Source organism: Vulpes lagopus, chromosome 20, assembly GCF_018345385.1.
Source record: "Vulpes lagopus strain Blue_001 chromosome 20, ASM1834538v1, whole genome shotgun sequence".
In the NCBI taxonomy this organism is placed as follows: Eukaryota; Metazoa; Chordata; class Mammalia; order Carnivora; family Canidae; genus Vulpes; species Vulpes lagopus.
The window spans coordinates 5,346,817-5,362,335 of record NC_054843.1 but is presented as its reverse complement, the minus strand read 5'-3'; the positions used below and the strand labels follow the sequence as shown (position 1 = coordinate 5,362,335).

At 48.3% G+C, this 15,519-nt stretch overlaps 1 protein-coding gene across 1 annotated transcript in view; it reads left to right on the top strand.

The window, feature by feature from the left end:
* The window catches only part of PCP4 (Purkinje cell protein 4), a 55,026-nt gene extending 41,651 nt beyond the window's left edge, over positions 1 to 13,375 (top strand). Inside the window, exon 3 of the mRNA XM_041734720.1 lies at positions 12,970 to 13,375. Coding sequence (XP_041590654.1) covers positions 12,970 to 13,097 — 128 coding nt within the window. The 3' untranslated portion in view covers positions 13,098 to 13,375. The remainder of the gene's footprint in view (positions 1 to 12,969) is intronic.
* The last annotated feature ends 2,144 nt before the right edge of the window (positions 13,376 to 15,519 follow it).

Genomic DNA, 15,519 nt, shown 5'->3' with positions numbered 1-15,519 from the left:
GTCTAGGTACTAGATGTGGTTCACCTATCGAGTCCAGAAACCCCATAACCTCATTCCTTCCTGAGCATTTGATTTTAGTCTCTTTTTACAAATACGTGAACCCATCTTCCTGGTAAGTAGGATAACTATTCCAAAGCTTAAAATGACTCCCCTTTAGGAAGCTATTTCTAACAAATCAGTGTGTACTTGACCATGAGCTCTTAAGACAGTGTCATTTTAAAAAAGCAAATGGAAAGCAATGTGCCAAACATGGGCAGAGAAAGGTGGAAGCAGAGGCTTGTGGGGTCAGGACAGCAGCCTGCATGGAATTTAAACCCACGGCTGGCAGTTCCTGGAACCTAACGCATCTCTTTGTTTACACGTTTACAACAGAGGCACACACCTGTGTGCAAAGGTCCTTCCTGTCCTTGAGATATTCCAACATGGAACACATGGTCACGTTCAGGAGGTTTGAAGGGTATTTAAAATACCGGGAAGTCGTGGACACGAGCAGTCTCTCTACTTCTGCTTCTCTTTTTCTTCTTGCTGCGAATGAGAGGTGCAGGTGCAGAGGGTGAACGGAGGCACCTGATGCGTGACCAGGTTTGGTGGCAGCGTCACGTTTGGGATTTTAAGCGGCAGCAAGTGCTCATCAGCCCGACTGCAGCTGGACCTGGCACGCACCTGACTCTGGCTTCGCTTCATAGACCCCCTTTCCAGGTGTCACCCAGAGCGTGACCCCTAAAGTCAAAATCTGTATACACAATGGATGCATCTGCCCAGTAGCCCTGCGCATCTAAGGAAGCTTGTAATCCCTGAAAATCCACATAGGAAAATGCCTGTCCGCCGGGATTAGAGGCGCGGGGCAGACAGCCAGGGTGGGAATGTGTCGGTAAGATAGTGTAGCCCCCCGCTGGGCCGCAGGGGTCCAGGAGGAACACAGCAACGTCTGCCAGGGCAGATGGCACAGGGCCAGGGGGGAGGCGTCCCTCGCCAGGCAGCGCCGCAGAGCAGAGGGAAGGAGAAGAGGTCTGCAGCCCAAAGTCTGAACACAGCCTCAGCCCCTTTCTGGTGCACATGTAATGCTTTTTCTATCCACACTGCTGCTTCCCCCCAGCCCGGGGATCCTCTGGTCTGTAGGCCTAGGAGCCTTTCCCTTCCTCCCCCATGGAGTCTGGAAGGCAGTGCACTTGCCTCTGCTCCTCCATCCCTCCTAAAGGCAAGTTTTCTGGAATGATGAGCGAGGGGAGCTACGACCCTCCCTGGGCTCAAGTCAAGTTTCTGTATTAATGACTCGAGCTTGTGCTCCTCGGAGGCTCCTTGATGATGGCCTGTCATTCTGATCGCATTTTCTCTCACTTTAAAACTGGAGAACTTTACAAAATTCTCCACGGTGCGGAAGTCTTCCGAGTTTAATCCTTCAGAACTTTGAAGGTTGGCAGCTAGGGGCAAGTAAGTCCGGGAAGATTTCACCCTTCTGAAACGGTAAAACCAGGTAAAGCATAAGAGGAAGGGAAAACCGCTAATATCCCAAAGCTCTGAAAGAAGAGAAAACGAACGAAGGGCAGAATGAAGGGAGGATGCTGAGCCCTGATTAAAGAGAACTCACATTCCTTTCCTGTATTTTCAAGCATTTCAAGCTTCAGACTTTCAAAAGCTCGAAGGGGAAGGCTGTGGGGGCAGAAACCCCAGTAGGGAAGCCAGAGAGAAATGCTTGGCAAAGGTTACCAAATATACAGGAGATATTTCTATCAAAAACCTGAGGTTTTAAAAGTATTAAGTGCTATAAACAAACGGCCATTGATATCAGATGTACATATCGGAAGAAATGTGTGAGAAATATCAGAAAGGGAGACAGAACATGAAGACTCCTAACTCTGGGAAACGAACTAGGGGTGGTGGAAGGGGAGGAGGGTGGGGGGTGGGGGTGACTGGGTGACGGGCACTGAGGGGGGCACTCGACGGGATGAGCACTGGGTGTTATTCTGTATGTTGGCAAATTGAACACCAATAAAAAATAAATTTATTATAAAAAAAAAAGAGAAAAAAGCCCATGTAGTTAAGGGACGAAAATATAGCCATGCCCTGTATGGTGATAGATGTTTGAATTTATGTTATCAGGCTGATATGAATTCAAATGAATTATATGCTTATTGTAATTTATGTGTAAATAGATGAGGTTCATCTACAAGAAGCTGAAACCTTTAAAAAAAACAAAGCTTAAATAATAAAGTTATTTCTTTCTCATATAAAAGGTAGGTCATTGAGGGCAGTTAGGATAGTGCTAAGGAGCATCCGGCATCCGTATTCCTTTGTGCCCCCCACAGCATAAGACTCTTAACTTAAGGCCCAAACCGGCTGCTTGAGCACGAGCCATTGCATCTGCATTCTGACTAGCAGGAAGCAGATAGGAATAAGGAAAAAAGGACAGAGTGCCAGCTTACTTTTAAGGAGATTTCTTTTAAGGAGATTTCTTTGATCCTACCCATGTCATAGAACCTAGTTGTGTAACCACACCCAACAGCCAGGAGGCTGGAAACCTAGTTCTGGGTTTGTAACTAAGGAAAAGAGACCAGGAGCAGATGCGGCCACCATCCATTTCTGCTCATGGAGTTTGTCGAGCGCTTCCGTACCTGGCTGGCTTGCGTGGAGAGGGCTGGTCGAAGGTGATGGATGACTCCTTTGTTCTCTGTCCTCCTCACCAGCCTGAAGTCGTTTTTCTTTGTCAGCACGTGAGGGAAGGCAAACTGTGGCTTTTCTGAGGGGTGTGCTATTAGGGAAGTTAGCTGCTGATTTGGGGTGTGCTTCGAAGAGGGAAAGAAACCTTTGGTGTATTATCCTCACCTCTGAAAGGGTTCTCCTTTGTCTACTTTTATTCACTCTGTTCTCCACTAAGTACGAAAGAATTCTCTATGCACGTAAAGTGAAAGCCTGCTCTCTGATCCCCAGACACACGGGGGGGGGGGTGACCCCCTTTCCTTACATAACAGCCTCGTCCCTCCCCTGCTCCCCTCCCATATAAGCTAGGCGTGCCTGCAGCTGATGGGGCACGGACAACACAATCCTCGCTTGCTGGATTCCGTAGAAGGGAGTTATTATAGGGTTATCCGCGCCTTACAGAATTTCTGAGAGGCAGAGAGCCCAGCCTGGACCATGCACAGCCGGGATCATCGCATCCAGAATCACCTGACCACGCACAGGTTGTTCTAGCAGAAGCCCCACTGCTGCTGCTGCTGCTGCTGCTGCTGCTGCTGCTGCTGTGTGGCTGTAGCACCAGGCAAGGCCAGTCCGTGTCCCTACAGCTGCGCCGGAGAAGCCCGATGCCTCGGCCCCTGTGCTTTTGCCAGAGACGGAGTCTTCCTGTGTTTGCTGGCCACCCCCAGGGCTCACTTCTGCTTCCTCAGGTCCTGCCACGTTGCACCTGCCTGGCTGGCCCTAAACCTGAGAAGAGGGATCCTCCTTCCAGGACATCTGGGAATGGGTTTCCTCCAGCCTGTCAGCAGCGTGATGGAGCGAGCCGGTGGAAAGAGAGGCCATGGGGTGAGCCGGTCTGCGAGCCCCCGTCTGGGGTAGCATTTGTAATCGCTCTGGATGCGCCTCAGAGCCGGCTGGCGCACACCCTCTCCTCGGCCCTCTAAAGTTCTTGAGGGCAAACGAGTCTCGATTCCTTAGCATCCCCCATTTCAAACACAGGGGAGCATTTGAACCTCAGAAAAGCAAATCTGACCACACTCGATCAGTTGGAACTTGAATTTGAGCTTTCCCTAGTGAAGCTTCTTCTTCATGCCTCATTGCCCTGTCTTCATTTTTTTTTCCTCTAAAAGGAAAAAAAGGCATTTCCTCAAAACGTGGGCATTTTGGCTAGTGCTATGGGCTGAATTGTTTCCCTCAACCCAACATTTGTATGTTGAAGCCCCAAAGTACTTCAAAATGGGACCGTATTTGGAGACATAGTCTTCAAAGAAATGATTGAGGTCAAATGAGGTCATTAATGTGGGCCCTAATCCAAGACGGTTGGTGTTCTTACAATATTTAGAGGAGATCAGGACCCAGATGTGTACAGAGGGATGACTGTGGGAGGACACAGGGAGAGGAAGGTGTTTGCATGCCCAGGAGACGGGCCTCAGAGGAACCAACATGCCAGCACCTTGATCTCAGACTTCTGGCCTCCAGACTGTGAGCAAATACATTTCTGTCATTTAAGCACCCTGCTGGTGGTACTTTGTTACCAGCCTTTGCTGACTAATATAACTACAAACAATTTTGCCTTTCCAATAGAAAAATTAGTTTTTTCTTTCTTTCTTTCTCTCTCTCTCTCTCTTTTAAAAAAGATTTTATTATTAATTCGTTAGAGACACAGAGAGAAAGAGGAGCAGAGACACAGGCAGAGGGAGAAACAGGCTCCCCATGGGGAGTCGGATGCAGGACTCGATCCCAGGACCCCAGGATCGCAACCTGAGCCAAAGGCAGACGCTCAACCCCTGAGCTACCCAGAAGCCCCTCAAAATTGTTTTTTTCAATGATATTTATATCTTCTTGTTAACATGGTCTCTTCCCGTGCTTAATGAATTTTGGGGAAAATATGATCTCAGCAGCCCATATGTGCACCCATTTGATTACCTAAACGGCCCAGCCCAGTAGTCTTTTTTATATGAGCAAGGTGCATGCAGAGAGGGGCCAGAGCAGCAGCATAATGGAAGCAGAGGACTCAGGAGCTGCAAGTAAGCCGTTGCTTTCGGGAGACCAAATTAGGCCTGGCATTGACAACAGCCCATTTTGAACAATGGAGCCTGGGGGTTCAGAACGCCTCTATTTTATGACAACAGAGAATTTCTCTCTCTTTGGAAAAGCTGTAAGAACCAGAAAGGTGCAAACTTGGTGTGTGTGTGTGGAAAGTTAGAAGAAGTGGGAAATGTGTGTTTTTCTACTGTGAGGACACAGGAGATGCAGAAAGGCCCCTCGCCTGCTGCCGCTAATGCCCGGCCTTGCTCATTAATCTCCGCCCGCCGCTTAGCCAAGACCTGGAAAATTGCAATTCTCCGCACCAGCAGCCCCCATTCAATAAACCCCGAGCCAGTGGGCAGGAACGAGAAACGGGTTGGAGCTCAGAGCTCGGAGGCCAGCTTGTTGGAATTCCACACTCCTGCCCAGCCTCGGGGGAATGCTCTAACTCACCACCAACTGGGCTTTCCCCGGCTTTTTATTTTTATTTTATTTCATTTAAAATTTTTTTTATTGGAGTTCAATTTGCCAACATATAGCATAACCCCCAGTGCTCATCCTGTCAAGTGCCCCCCTCAGTGCCTGTCACCCAGTCACCCCGTCCCCCCGCCCACCTCCCCTTCCGCTACCCCTTGTTCATTTCCCAGAGTTAGGAGTCTCTCATGTTTTGTCACCCTCACTGATATTTTCACTCATTTTCTCTCCTTTCCCTTTATTCCTTTCACTATTTTTTATATTCCCCAAATGAATGAGACCCCAGCTTTTTAAAGAATGGGCAGTCATTGCTTTTCTAATTAGCATTTCATAAGATAGATGCTTGATGCCAGCATTTTTTGGAACAAGGCATACAAATTTATCTTTATTATTTCTAAGGTGAGGGCAGCGGGGGGGCGGGGGGGAGGACACGACCTCATCCCTAACACTAGGTGCCTTGTTCTCTGGGTATATTTTGATTCAGTTTGAAGCTTAAGAAATAAAAATTCCGATCTTTGCTTGTTTTTCTTGCTTGTCTCTTTGCTTTCCCTGCCTCAAGGGTCTGGGTTTGGGTCCTTATGAAGAAAGCCACGCTGGCTGTCCTTGACCAATAGGTGGCCCTGGTGCACGAGAGGGCGGAGAGCCAGCAACGAGGCCCCCGGGAGCCCCAGGTTGCCCTGTAGCAATTAGCTTAAGTATATCAAGGGCAACACGATGGACAGATGTTAATTTTTTCCAAGCTAGTATTATACTCTGAAGGCAGGTCGGGCATTCTAAGGACTTCAGTATTATAATACCCCATTTGCAGGGCATACTTAAGTTAAATGATTGCTGTTTCTTTATGGTGTGCTAAAATTTAGGTCTTTATGATAGGCTCTGTGCTGTGCCTCCGAATCAAGGCAAACTCCTACTCAGGACAATTATATCCCAATTTACTGCTTATGCACAAATTTCTGTTCTACAGGATTAGGACTTAGGAGGTAATTTTGTTTCTATAAAATAACTCTTTAACGTATGGAGAGTTGTAAGTATGTAAAGGGGGTGTGTGTGCATGTGCATGAGTGTGCACGTGCGTGTGTGTGTGCAAGCCCCTATATTCATGACTTATTGCCAGTACCTCTAGGCCGTGACCCTATATCATCATAAAAGCAAATATATCTAAGAGTTCCTTCCATCAGGCATGGGGGTTAATATGATGTATTTTTGAATGATGCTGAGTCTCAAACTTTTTATCAGATCTTGGGCTTCACAGGCTCCAGGAATAGCTCTGTTATGCTCTGGATGACTACATGTCTGTTAATTTCTAAAGGATTTATGCTAATTATTTGAAGTCTGCTACTTAGATTGTGAATGCACGGATGGAGAATAGTTTCTTAAAACATGTTGTTTCTCAGCAGCGGAAGGCCCCTGTGTCCTTCTCCCCCGGGCAGATGGGTCTTAAGCTCGTTTTGGGGACAGGCCTCCTCTCCTGACCCTGTCTCCTTCCCAGAGCCCTTACCTGACTTCATAACACACACACACACACACACATACACACTTTATTTTGGGAACTTATGAAATTCCATTACTTATTTGCATTTGCTTATTTATTTATTTATTTTCCCTGGAGAGAGGGGGGCTTTGGGCTTGTTCTTCGCTCTCTCTCTCAGCCTCTAGGACAGAGATGGATCCGTACTAGGCATTCTTGACCATTTGCTGAATGATCGCATTTGGTGTAGGTTCTCCTGGACTGCCCAGTAGACCAGCAGATTTTGCAAGCTGGTCGACTGTCTCATGTGTTTAATTTGGGCCATTTAAGATTTTCTTTTCCCCTAAGCAACATTCACCGGTCCGTAGGAAAAACTGTCATTTCGTCCTCTAAGGATCTGAAAGCAACCCAACGCTGCTGATTAAAATCCAGATTTGGAGCAAAGCTGGGCTTCCGACTCAGCCCTTGGCCAGCGCTCACCAGATGATCTCAAGCAAGGCATATCATGGTGTCTGTGCCTTTGTAAAATGGGAACAGTGGGCATTTCCTGCCGCTCTCGAGAATGCAGAAGCCAGACAAGGGACAGAATACAAAGCTGCTTTGAAACCTATAGAGCCCAAAGTTAGTTTAGGTTGAATTGTGTCCCTCCAAATTCATATACTGAAGCCCTGATCCCCAGTGTCTCAGAATGAGGCTATATTTGAAGATAAGGACTTTAATGAGGTGACTGAGTTAAATCGAGGTTTTTTGCGGTGTCTGACCAGTGTCCTTATAAGAAGAGGAAGAGGCACCAGACCATGTGAGGACACAGTGGGGAGGCGGCTGTCTGCAAGCCAAGGAGAGAGGTCTCAGAACAAAAACCAAACCTGCTGCTCTGTTGGTCTTGAACTTCCAGCTTCCAGAATGGAGGGAGAACAAGTGTCTGTCATCCAAGCTGTCTGGCCGGGGTACTTTGTATTGGCAGCTCTGCAGATCCACACAGGGGCCCAGTAAGAACCTGTTGATGGGCTGTGTAGCCCTGATTTGATGACCACCACTCTAGCGCCAGCTCCGTGCTTGTCAGAATAGATACACGCAGACAGTATTCTAATATGTCAAGCCATTTTCCTATACGATAGATTTTCATGAAAGCATCAGAGACTTGCAATATTCACCTGGGATTAGCCTGAGCTGGCGGTAGTAGCTCCTTCCTTTCATATTTATGATTCTCTATTTTACATTTGCCATCAAATGATCTGTAAAAGAAAATCCACTTAAATCTACGAGGGAGGACCTATTGAATGCTCAGTGAGGGGTGGCTCTTATTACAATGACATCTTTAAGAACGGCTACCTGAACATCTCTCTTACGGCGTAATAAAATCCAAAGCAGCACGGCTACTTCCCATCTCAGTGTCTGCAAGGCAAGGGCAGTATTTCAGGAAAGCAGCACAAGAGATGTCTACAGGAGCTTGGAGTATAAATCTGAATCGCACCGGGTTCCTTCCTGGGGGGCAGGTCACGGCAGCCCTGAATCACCAGCCTCCCGAGCCTGGGGGAGCGTCGTGGCTCCTGTGCTGCTGGCCGGCAGCGGAGCTCTGGGTTGCGTCTCGGTTGTCTGATGGAGTTTCTGCCTGGGGAGAAAAGTCTAATTGCTTGGGACTGTTTTGCAGCTGTCCTGCTGGTTCTGAGAGCGAAGTGGGGAGAGAGGATAGGATTGGGGGGGGGGCAAATAGAAGGGCAGCTGGATGATGTAGTAGCTGGTAATGGCTCAGACTGCCCTGTGCCTTCGAGAGCAGGCCTGCTAGGCAAGGGACCCACAAAGCTGGGTGCCATCTGAGGGACTCGTGGGGGCTCCCAGCCGACCCGGGCTCCTTGGACATTGCAGTTACGGGGGTGCCCCTCACACCTCCGGGGCTACACGGTCGGGAAGCCGGGCTCCTTCCCGTTCTCCAGGGGACTTGGCAATCGCTAGCTTTTTATGACTTTTTTATAATTGGTATGAATAACATCTTGACAGTTGTCCTGGTCGGCTGCAGAATTTCTTCACAGAGGGATGCTCAGAAATGATCAAATTCCTGTGCTCCAGAGAGATGTGAATAATAACATCGGCCGTGCAGCAACGGGCAGGTTATAAAGTGCTCGCTCAGGCTGGTGGAACCAGGTCTCTATGCCCTTTGGCTCCTGGGATCCTGGATACGAATGTCAGGTAGAGAGCCCACCCCGCCCGGCTGCAGGCCTGCACGCACCTTTATGAAGTGATAAGTAGAAGAATCTGGGGAATGGCTGGGGGGGGGGGTCTAGAGGTGAGAACAGCTCACATTTTCCCTCTGCTCATTTAGATCTACTGTCCCTCCTGAGACAGAAGCCACCTGGACACAGGGCCCCAGGCACCTTCAGTGCCTCCTAGCGACCGTGACTGGGGACTGCCTGGTTTATTTTATTTTATTTTTTTTTAAATTAATTTTTATTGGTGTTCAATTTACCAACATACAGAAAAACACCCAGTGCTCATCCCGTCAAGTGCCCCCCTCAGTGCCCGTCACCCATTCCCCTCCACCCTCCGCCCTCCTCCCCATCCACCACCCCTAGTTCGTTTCCCAGAGTTAGGTTTATTTTCACATGACCTGTGAGGCCTCGGCCGCAGCTGTCTTTGGGTGTAGCCTCTGGGCCTTGTACTGCTGAGCAAGGATGTGAAGTCACAAGCCCAGCAAAGGCCACCTGCCATCCCAAAGGCTGGGGAGGGCCTGACCCCTCAGCGCTGCTGATGGCCGTGTGGCTGGCCCTGCTGGAAAGCAGTCATTTCCTTCCCCTACACAGCAGGCCCCAAGCACCTGAGAGTCCGAGCAGGTGCAGGGCCCAGGGGCTGGGGAGCCATGGGACTGCTCACACCCCCTTGCACCTGCTTTGCTGCTCTGACGTGTCTTGCTCAACACCACGGGGCCAGTGGTTCGATTTACAGCGTGGCCTAGAGCTGCACATCACACTGGTATCTAGGTGGAACCGGCTTTTGAAAATGATTTTGCCTCTCCATTTTTGAGATGAGCACGCTGAGACCCAGAGACGCTCCGAACCTTCAGGAGAGTCACAGAGCAGTAGGACACTCCCCCAAATCACTGTACCTGGTCTCACAACCCCTGCTTCTGCCAGCTGCCTCACTGGGCCCAGGAGGGAGTCAGCCTTAGCCCCGAGAAGGCTGGAGGATGCTTGCCTGCAGGATGTGAGGCTGCCTTTCCTTTATTCCTGGCCACGTGCTGATGCCAGGCACTGTTCTAGGCACAGAAGGGCTTAAAAGCCCACCCAGAGCTCACCATCAGGAGCTGTGTATCTGAAGGTGCCCACCTTTGGACGCCTGTGAGTCCTTCCTCTCTACCCAGGCCCTGACCATTCCCTGTGGCACGCCCCCCTCCCCATTAAATGATGCTTCCTTATATCACTCCAACGTGGCCACATTTTGCATTGTGTTCACCAAGTTGTCTGTGGACAGTGCCCCTCGGCTGGCCCCACAGAGGCTTTGCCATGACCCCCAGCCTCCTCCTGCTGAGTCTGGGGTGCCTTGAGCCCTGCTTTCCTACTCTCAGGACCACACCCCGAGCCATCTGCAGACCCTTGCATCATTTGCGGTGAACCCTGTGCCACCAATTTGTTTTTTTTTTTTTTTTGAAACATATATATATTTTTTTATTGGAGTTCAATTTGCCAACATATAGCTGTGCCACCAATTTGAATAGTTGTCTCTTCTCTACCACATTCCGGGTCCCTCTCCTCTGCTTTACAAAGAGTCACAGGGTCAGATCTTCCCCAGGCAATGCTGGACTCTGCCAAGTAAACAGAAGGTAACGATTCCTGAACTATTAGTGCATTCTTTTTTAAACATTGTAATATTTTTTCAACGAGGGAGGAATGTAGAAATCACTTTTGTCTGGAGATATTAGTTCCAAATATGATTGTAAAATTTATTTTTATGACCCATCCTTACAATCTCATATATTTCCGAAATCTACATAGTTTTCTAAGCCCTCTTGAATCATTTGTCAAAAAATAATATTGCTGTTTTCTTCATTATCATTAAGGGGAAAGATGAATCAGGCCATTGAAAGCCTTCAGGTTGCAGCAATATTTTACATCTAAGAGAAGTTTTCTGTGTCTCCTTGAATGACAGATGGCCTCCCCTTTTGCAATCGGATGCAGCTGGGCCTAGTTCAGGCTTGCTACACACTGTCCCATCCCCGTCTCGTGAAATAATGCTAATGAAATGTGTTTGAGGTCCTGACCCAGGAGTGTCCGGGAGCTCCTGCCCCACCCAGTGGCCCTATTCCTTATTGATTCCCTGCAGTGCCATGTAAAATGTGAATGGCTACCGGTTGCAGTAAGAGACAAACCCAATGTGTTCTCCATATCACCTGGGCTCTCAAGGGTTAGGAAAAGATGCCCCCAAATATTCCGCGGACATTGGGACATTCAAACTTCACTATTCTTATGGGCATCCACAGCTCATATCCAGGATAGAGGAAAATAGTTCTACTGATTTAGGTCACAGACGCGTCAGTCTGGCAAGGCTTGCCGAGCCAGTGTCCTCTCCTCCCAGATGGAGGTGTGTTTGGAGGGATCTAGGTGGAACCAGCTTAGTCTCTGGGAAAATTGATAGGAGCCTCCTTAAGGGTCTGCAAAGGGAATGCCACACCAGCAGATGCACCTGAAGGAAGGGGCAACTCATATATATTTATATTCTTATCTCTGTATCATCTCTCTATGTATCTATCAGCATTTATATGTATCTATTTGCCAATCATCTATCAATCTACTATCATCTATCAATCAATCATCTATCAATCTATCATCTAATATCTATCTCTATCATCTATCTATCTATCTATCTATCTATCTATCTATCTATCTATCAAGAGAACAGAGAAGGCAGGAGAGAACAAGCCTGCATCACTTGAAAGTGATCCCATGGTCTCACCTTCTTTGTGAGGGTTGCTGCTGAACATTATCACCCAAAGTCTCTGAGAGAGGAAGTGAGTGAGTGACGAACTTAGGCTGCTTGGTGACAAAGTCAGGTGTAGAGCCCTGTCCCTGCCTCAAATGTCCCTGACATTCCCATCCTGGGCTCGATGTGCCTTGCACACTTCTGGGCTCCAGGGCACACTGCTGGGCTCCAGGTTCAAGTCTGGGTTGCAGTGAGGCAGTGAGGTCTCAGCCCAAGTGCTCCAGGGTGGGTCCTGTTCCCAGGTGTGCTTTGAGCTAACTCTAGGGTCTTATTTGGTGCTTTATCCATAGACAAAGTAGCTGAGTCTCAACTCTGGCTGCATCTTGGCATCATCTGAAAGCCTTTTATGAAAACAGGGCTATCTGGTGCTCCCCCCAGGGCTGCTGATTCGTCTGACCTGCTCTTGCTACCCGGAGCCCTTCCCAGGGCAGCCCCAAGCCTGGATTGGGGCCCTGGGCCTGTATGTTTTTTTAAAAAGATGCTTCGGTGATTGTGAGGATTAGCGTTCACTGGACTGAAGGAGCTGTAAAGATGCTTCCCTTTTAAGACTAGAGGATTTTACTTATTTATTTATTTTAATATTTGACTAGAAGTCAGCTGATGCTCAGTGAAGAGGGACACTGAGCACGTGCTTTCACTTTGGCTTATATTCTATTTTCTATAATCGTTAGAGTGTGAATTAGTTAAATCCTTCCAGTTTAGCAAACATAATGCTAAGCCTCCCTCATCGGAACAGATGTGTGGAAGTTCAGCCAAATTGTGAAGGTCAAATGGGGTCATCCATTGGTGACAATGATAAACAGAAGCCCTGATCCAATCAGCAGTCTCACTGGCAATAAAGAATACATGGAAACCCAGTGACTTTTCCCCCGAGCTCTTGTGAATACCAGTCCCCCATTGGGTCAGTATCTGTAGCACTATTTAAATTGTATCTCTATGAGGAAAAAGTCAAAGCACAGCTAGTATTTTTTTTTTTAAATTGGAGTTCAATTTGCCAACATATAGCATAACACCCAGTGCTCATCCCATCAAGTGCCCCCCTCAGTGCCTGTCACAGCTAGTATTTTTAATACCACGTGATACATGACCATGAGACATAGAAAATTATGTACGGAAAGTATCTGAGTGGTTGGGGCTATGTCCTTGAGTTTCGTGGTCTCTTGCAAGTGTACAGTTTAGGCAGCCAGAGAACAACCCATTCTGGGCTCTCGTGGGGGTCAGGACATGCTCTACTCTGCACACTAGGTCCTGTGCTGGGGGTGGTGAGTGCGCGCTGCCTGGCGGACTGGCGGCTGTCTGTGTTTTTGCTCTCAGCTCAGTGACAGCTTCATGGGTGTGTTTTTCTTTTGTTACAGATGGGCAGAAGAAAGTTCAAGAAGAATTCGACATTGACATGGATGCGCCAGAGACAGAACGCGCAGCCGTGGCCATTCAGTCTCAGTTCAGAAAATTCCAGAAGAAAAAGGCTGGGTCCCAGTCCTAGCGGGCGAGCCCCTTCATAGTCTTCCAGGAGACACCGGATTCAACCATCATCTGTCAAGAAATTAAAAGAACAACACCCTAGAGAGAATTCATTTGCACATGATACACACATGCACACCTGTCCTGCAATGCATGTACAGAGACCCATGATATTTATTCCCTGCTAGGAAGGTGTAGACACTGCAACTGTGGGTGGCTTAATCTCTGTTTATCTCTAGTATCATTCCTCCTGCAACTATTTTCCTTGATGTTGTAATAAAATGGAGTTACGATGCGTGATTCAAGCGTCTGCTTTGTCTCTCCCTTTAGATTAACCTGGGAAGTGACCAGTGTCAGAGGTGACTGCAGGGCAGGTGTCTTTTTTCTCCTTCCCTTAAGAGTTAGAGCTGAAACATGGTGCTTCTATGAGAAGCCTTTCTGCTACGAATGAGAGATCTACTCCTTGCCATGCCCGTCTCATTTGAAGAGTATTAACTGCCAACCGGCAATGCATTTTTCTCTTATGATGGGAGTAGAGCCCTGTATCCTGGGATGTCAAAGAACCAGAAGCTTCCCAGAGGAATTATGACTCACTCAGGAGAACAAGAAGGGGGAGGGCGGTGCATGGATGTTTGGCGCATGTCACTCAGATGTGTTCAGCAGGTGCATTTCATGACTCCAGGGGGATGCCCCCACCACTGAGGCCATTCTCTGCACCTCTATGGCTCTAGCAGGAAGGTAGCTCTATGGTCCTTCCCCTCCCACCTCCCTGAGCTCCTCACACTATGATTTGCTACTTGCTGAGATCATTCACCACAACCTGCAATTTGAAGAAGCTGTTTGGCTTACCTTTCATCACATACCTTGAGGGTATGTGGTTTCACAGACTCCGAAGGGGCTCCACAGACTGGAAGGAGAGATTGCCATGTGGAAAGGATGCCTCACTGAGTAAGGGGCAGGGGGATTGGGTGCTTGCCTTGGGACCCCAGGTGGCAGGAGCCCCGAACCACTAAATCTTGCTGGTTTTGAGCTTTGCCACTTGAGAAGCTGATATGGAAGTTACATCTTGTCTTCAGCATCCTGAGGTGCTCTGTGACAGCACAATGGTCCACTGAGGGGTACTTGATTTCTTTCCTTAACTAAATATTGAGGTGGAGCATGAAGAATGGTGGAAGGAGGAGAGACAGGGCTCTGTGTGTGTGTGCTCCCACTTGTGCTTGGGAGTGCAGGTGTAAAGTAAGGTGGAAGTGGGCCAGGTGATGGCTGGGGTGGAGCTCACGGTGCTCCTCTGGTGGGGGTCCCACGTGGTGCCACAAGGGTACGGACCAAGAAAGATTGGCATCCTTGGAAAGATTAACTGTTTCAAAAAGTCCATCTGAAAATGTGTCTAATGTGTTTTGTGGGGAAATCCCTCCTACTGAATAATTCTCAGGGGATGGGCTCTGGGGCTCCTCTAAAGGGTTTCTAATCAGAGAAGTACTCAATGGGATCGCTTCAGTACCAGCAAACAGCCAGGGCTTCCTAGGGGTCCTGGCATCTGTGGACCACTGCAAACAGGACAGCAGGTTGAGGGGACACTCCAGAGCAGGCTTCCTGAGACAGTAGAGCAAATGCCACTAAAGTCAGATGGGCTGCTCTGTAGTCTCTTCATGGAGGTAAAGAGTGTTGGGAACATAATTCAGATGAATTCCCTCTACATCCGATCCTTTTGGTGACTCCTTTCTCTCTTCATTCTCTGAATATTGTCACATAGAGGTAGTGGCCTCCTTACCGAATGTGTCTGGCCCTGATGGCCTGTGTGTAGGTCTCCTCCAGCTCCTACTCACCTGAAAGTAAATCTGGTTTTACAGTGAGGATTCTCCCCTTACCAAGGACTCTACATGCAAATCAGGAGAATCTGGGGAATGTTCTTCCCCAGTGTTCCAAAGGGATGGGAAGCCATCCTCAGGAATAATGCCTATTGATGCAGAAGGAGGAGAGGGGGCTAGGGCTGTCATGTTTGGAGAGGTCCCTCAACAGCTCTGATATACCTCCCTCATCCTGATCACAAGACAAGGGTATGTCTGGCCTCCTTTGAGCCACAGGAATAAATTTAACTTTTTGTTTCCCAGGTAGATTCATAAGAGTGTCAAACTCTAGGTAACAGCAAGGGAAAGACTCTAAATGCACCTCCCTTTGCATGGGAATTGGGTATGTTGAGTTTATGACCTCATGGAGACAGAGGAATGAGAAGGGGCTTATGGCTCCAGGCTTTCTCTTTTTTGTGGCCTGCAGTATTCATCCCAGAGGGCAGGAGGGAACCCCCCAGGGTGTGCCCAAGCAGGGATGCATAGAGTGTCAGCAAGCTGGACCATCATTAATTCAATTCCATTTCACACATATTTATTGAACTCCCACTATGTGTATGTACCAGTGCTCCGGCCATCCCTTGTCAACGTGCTGGC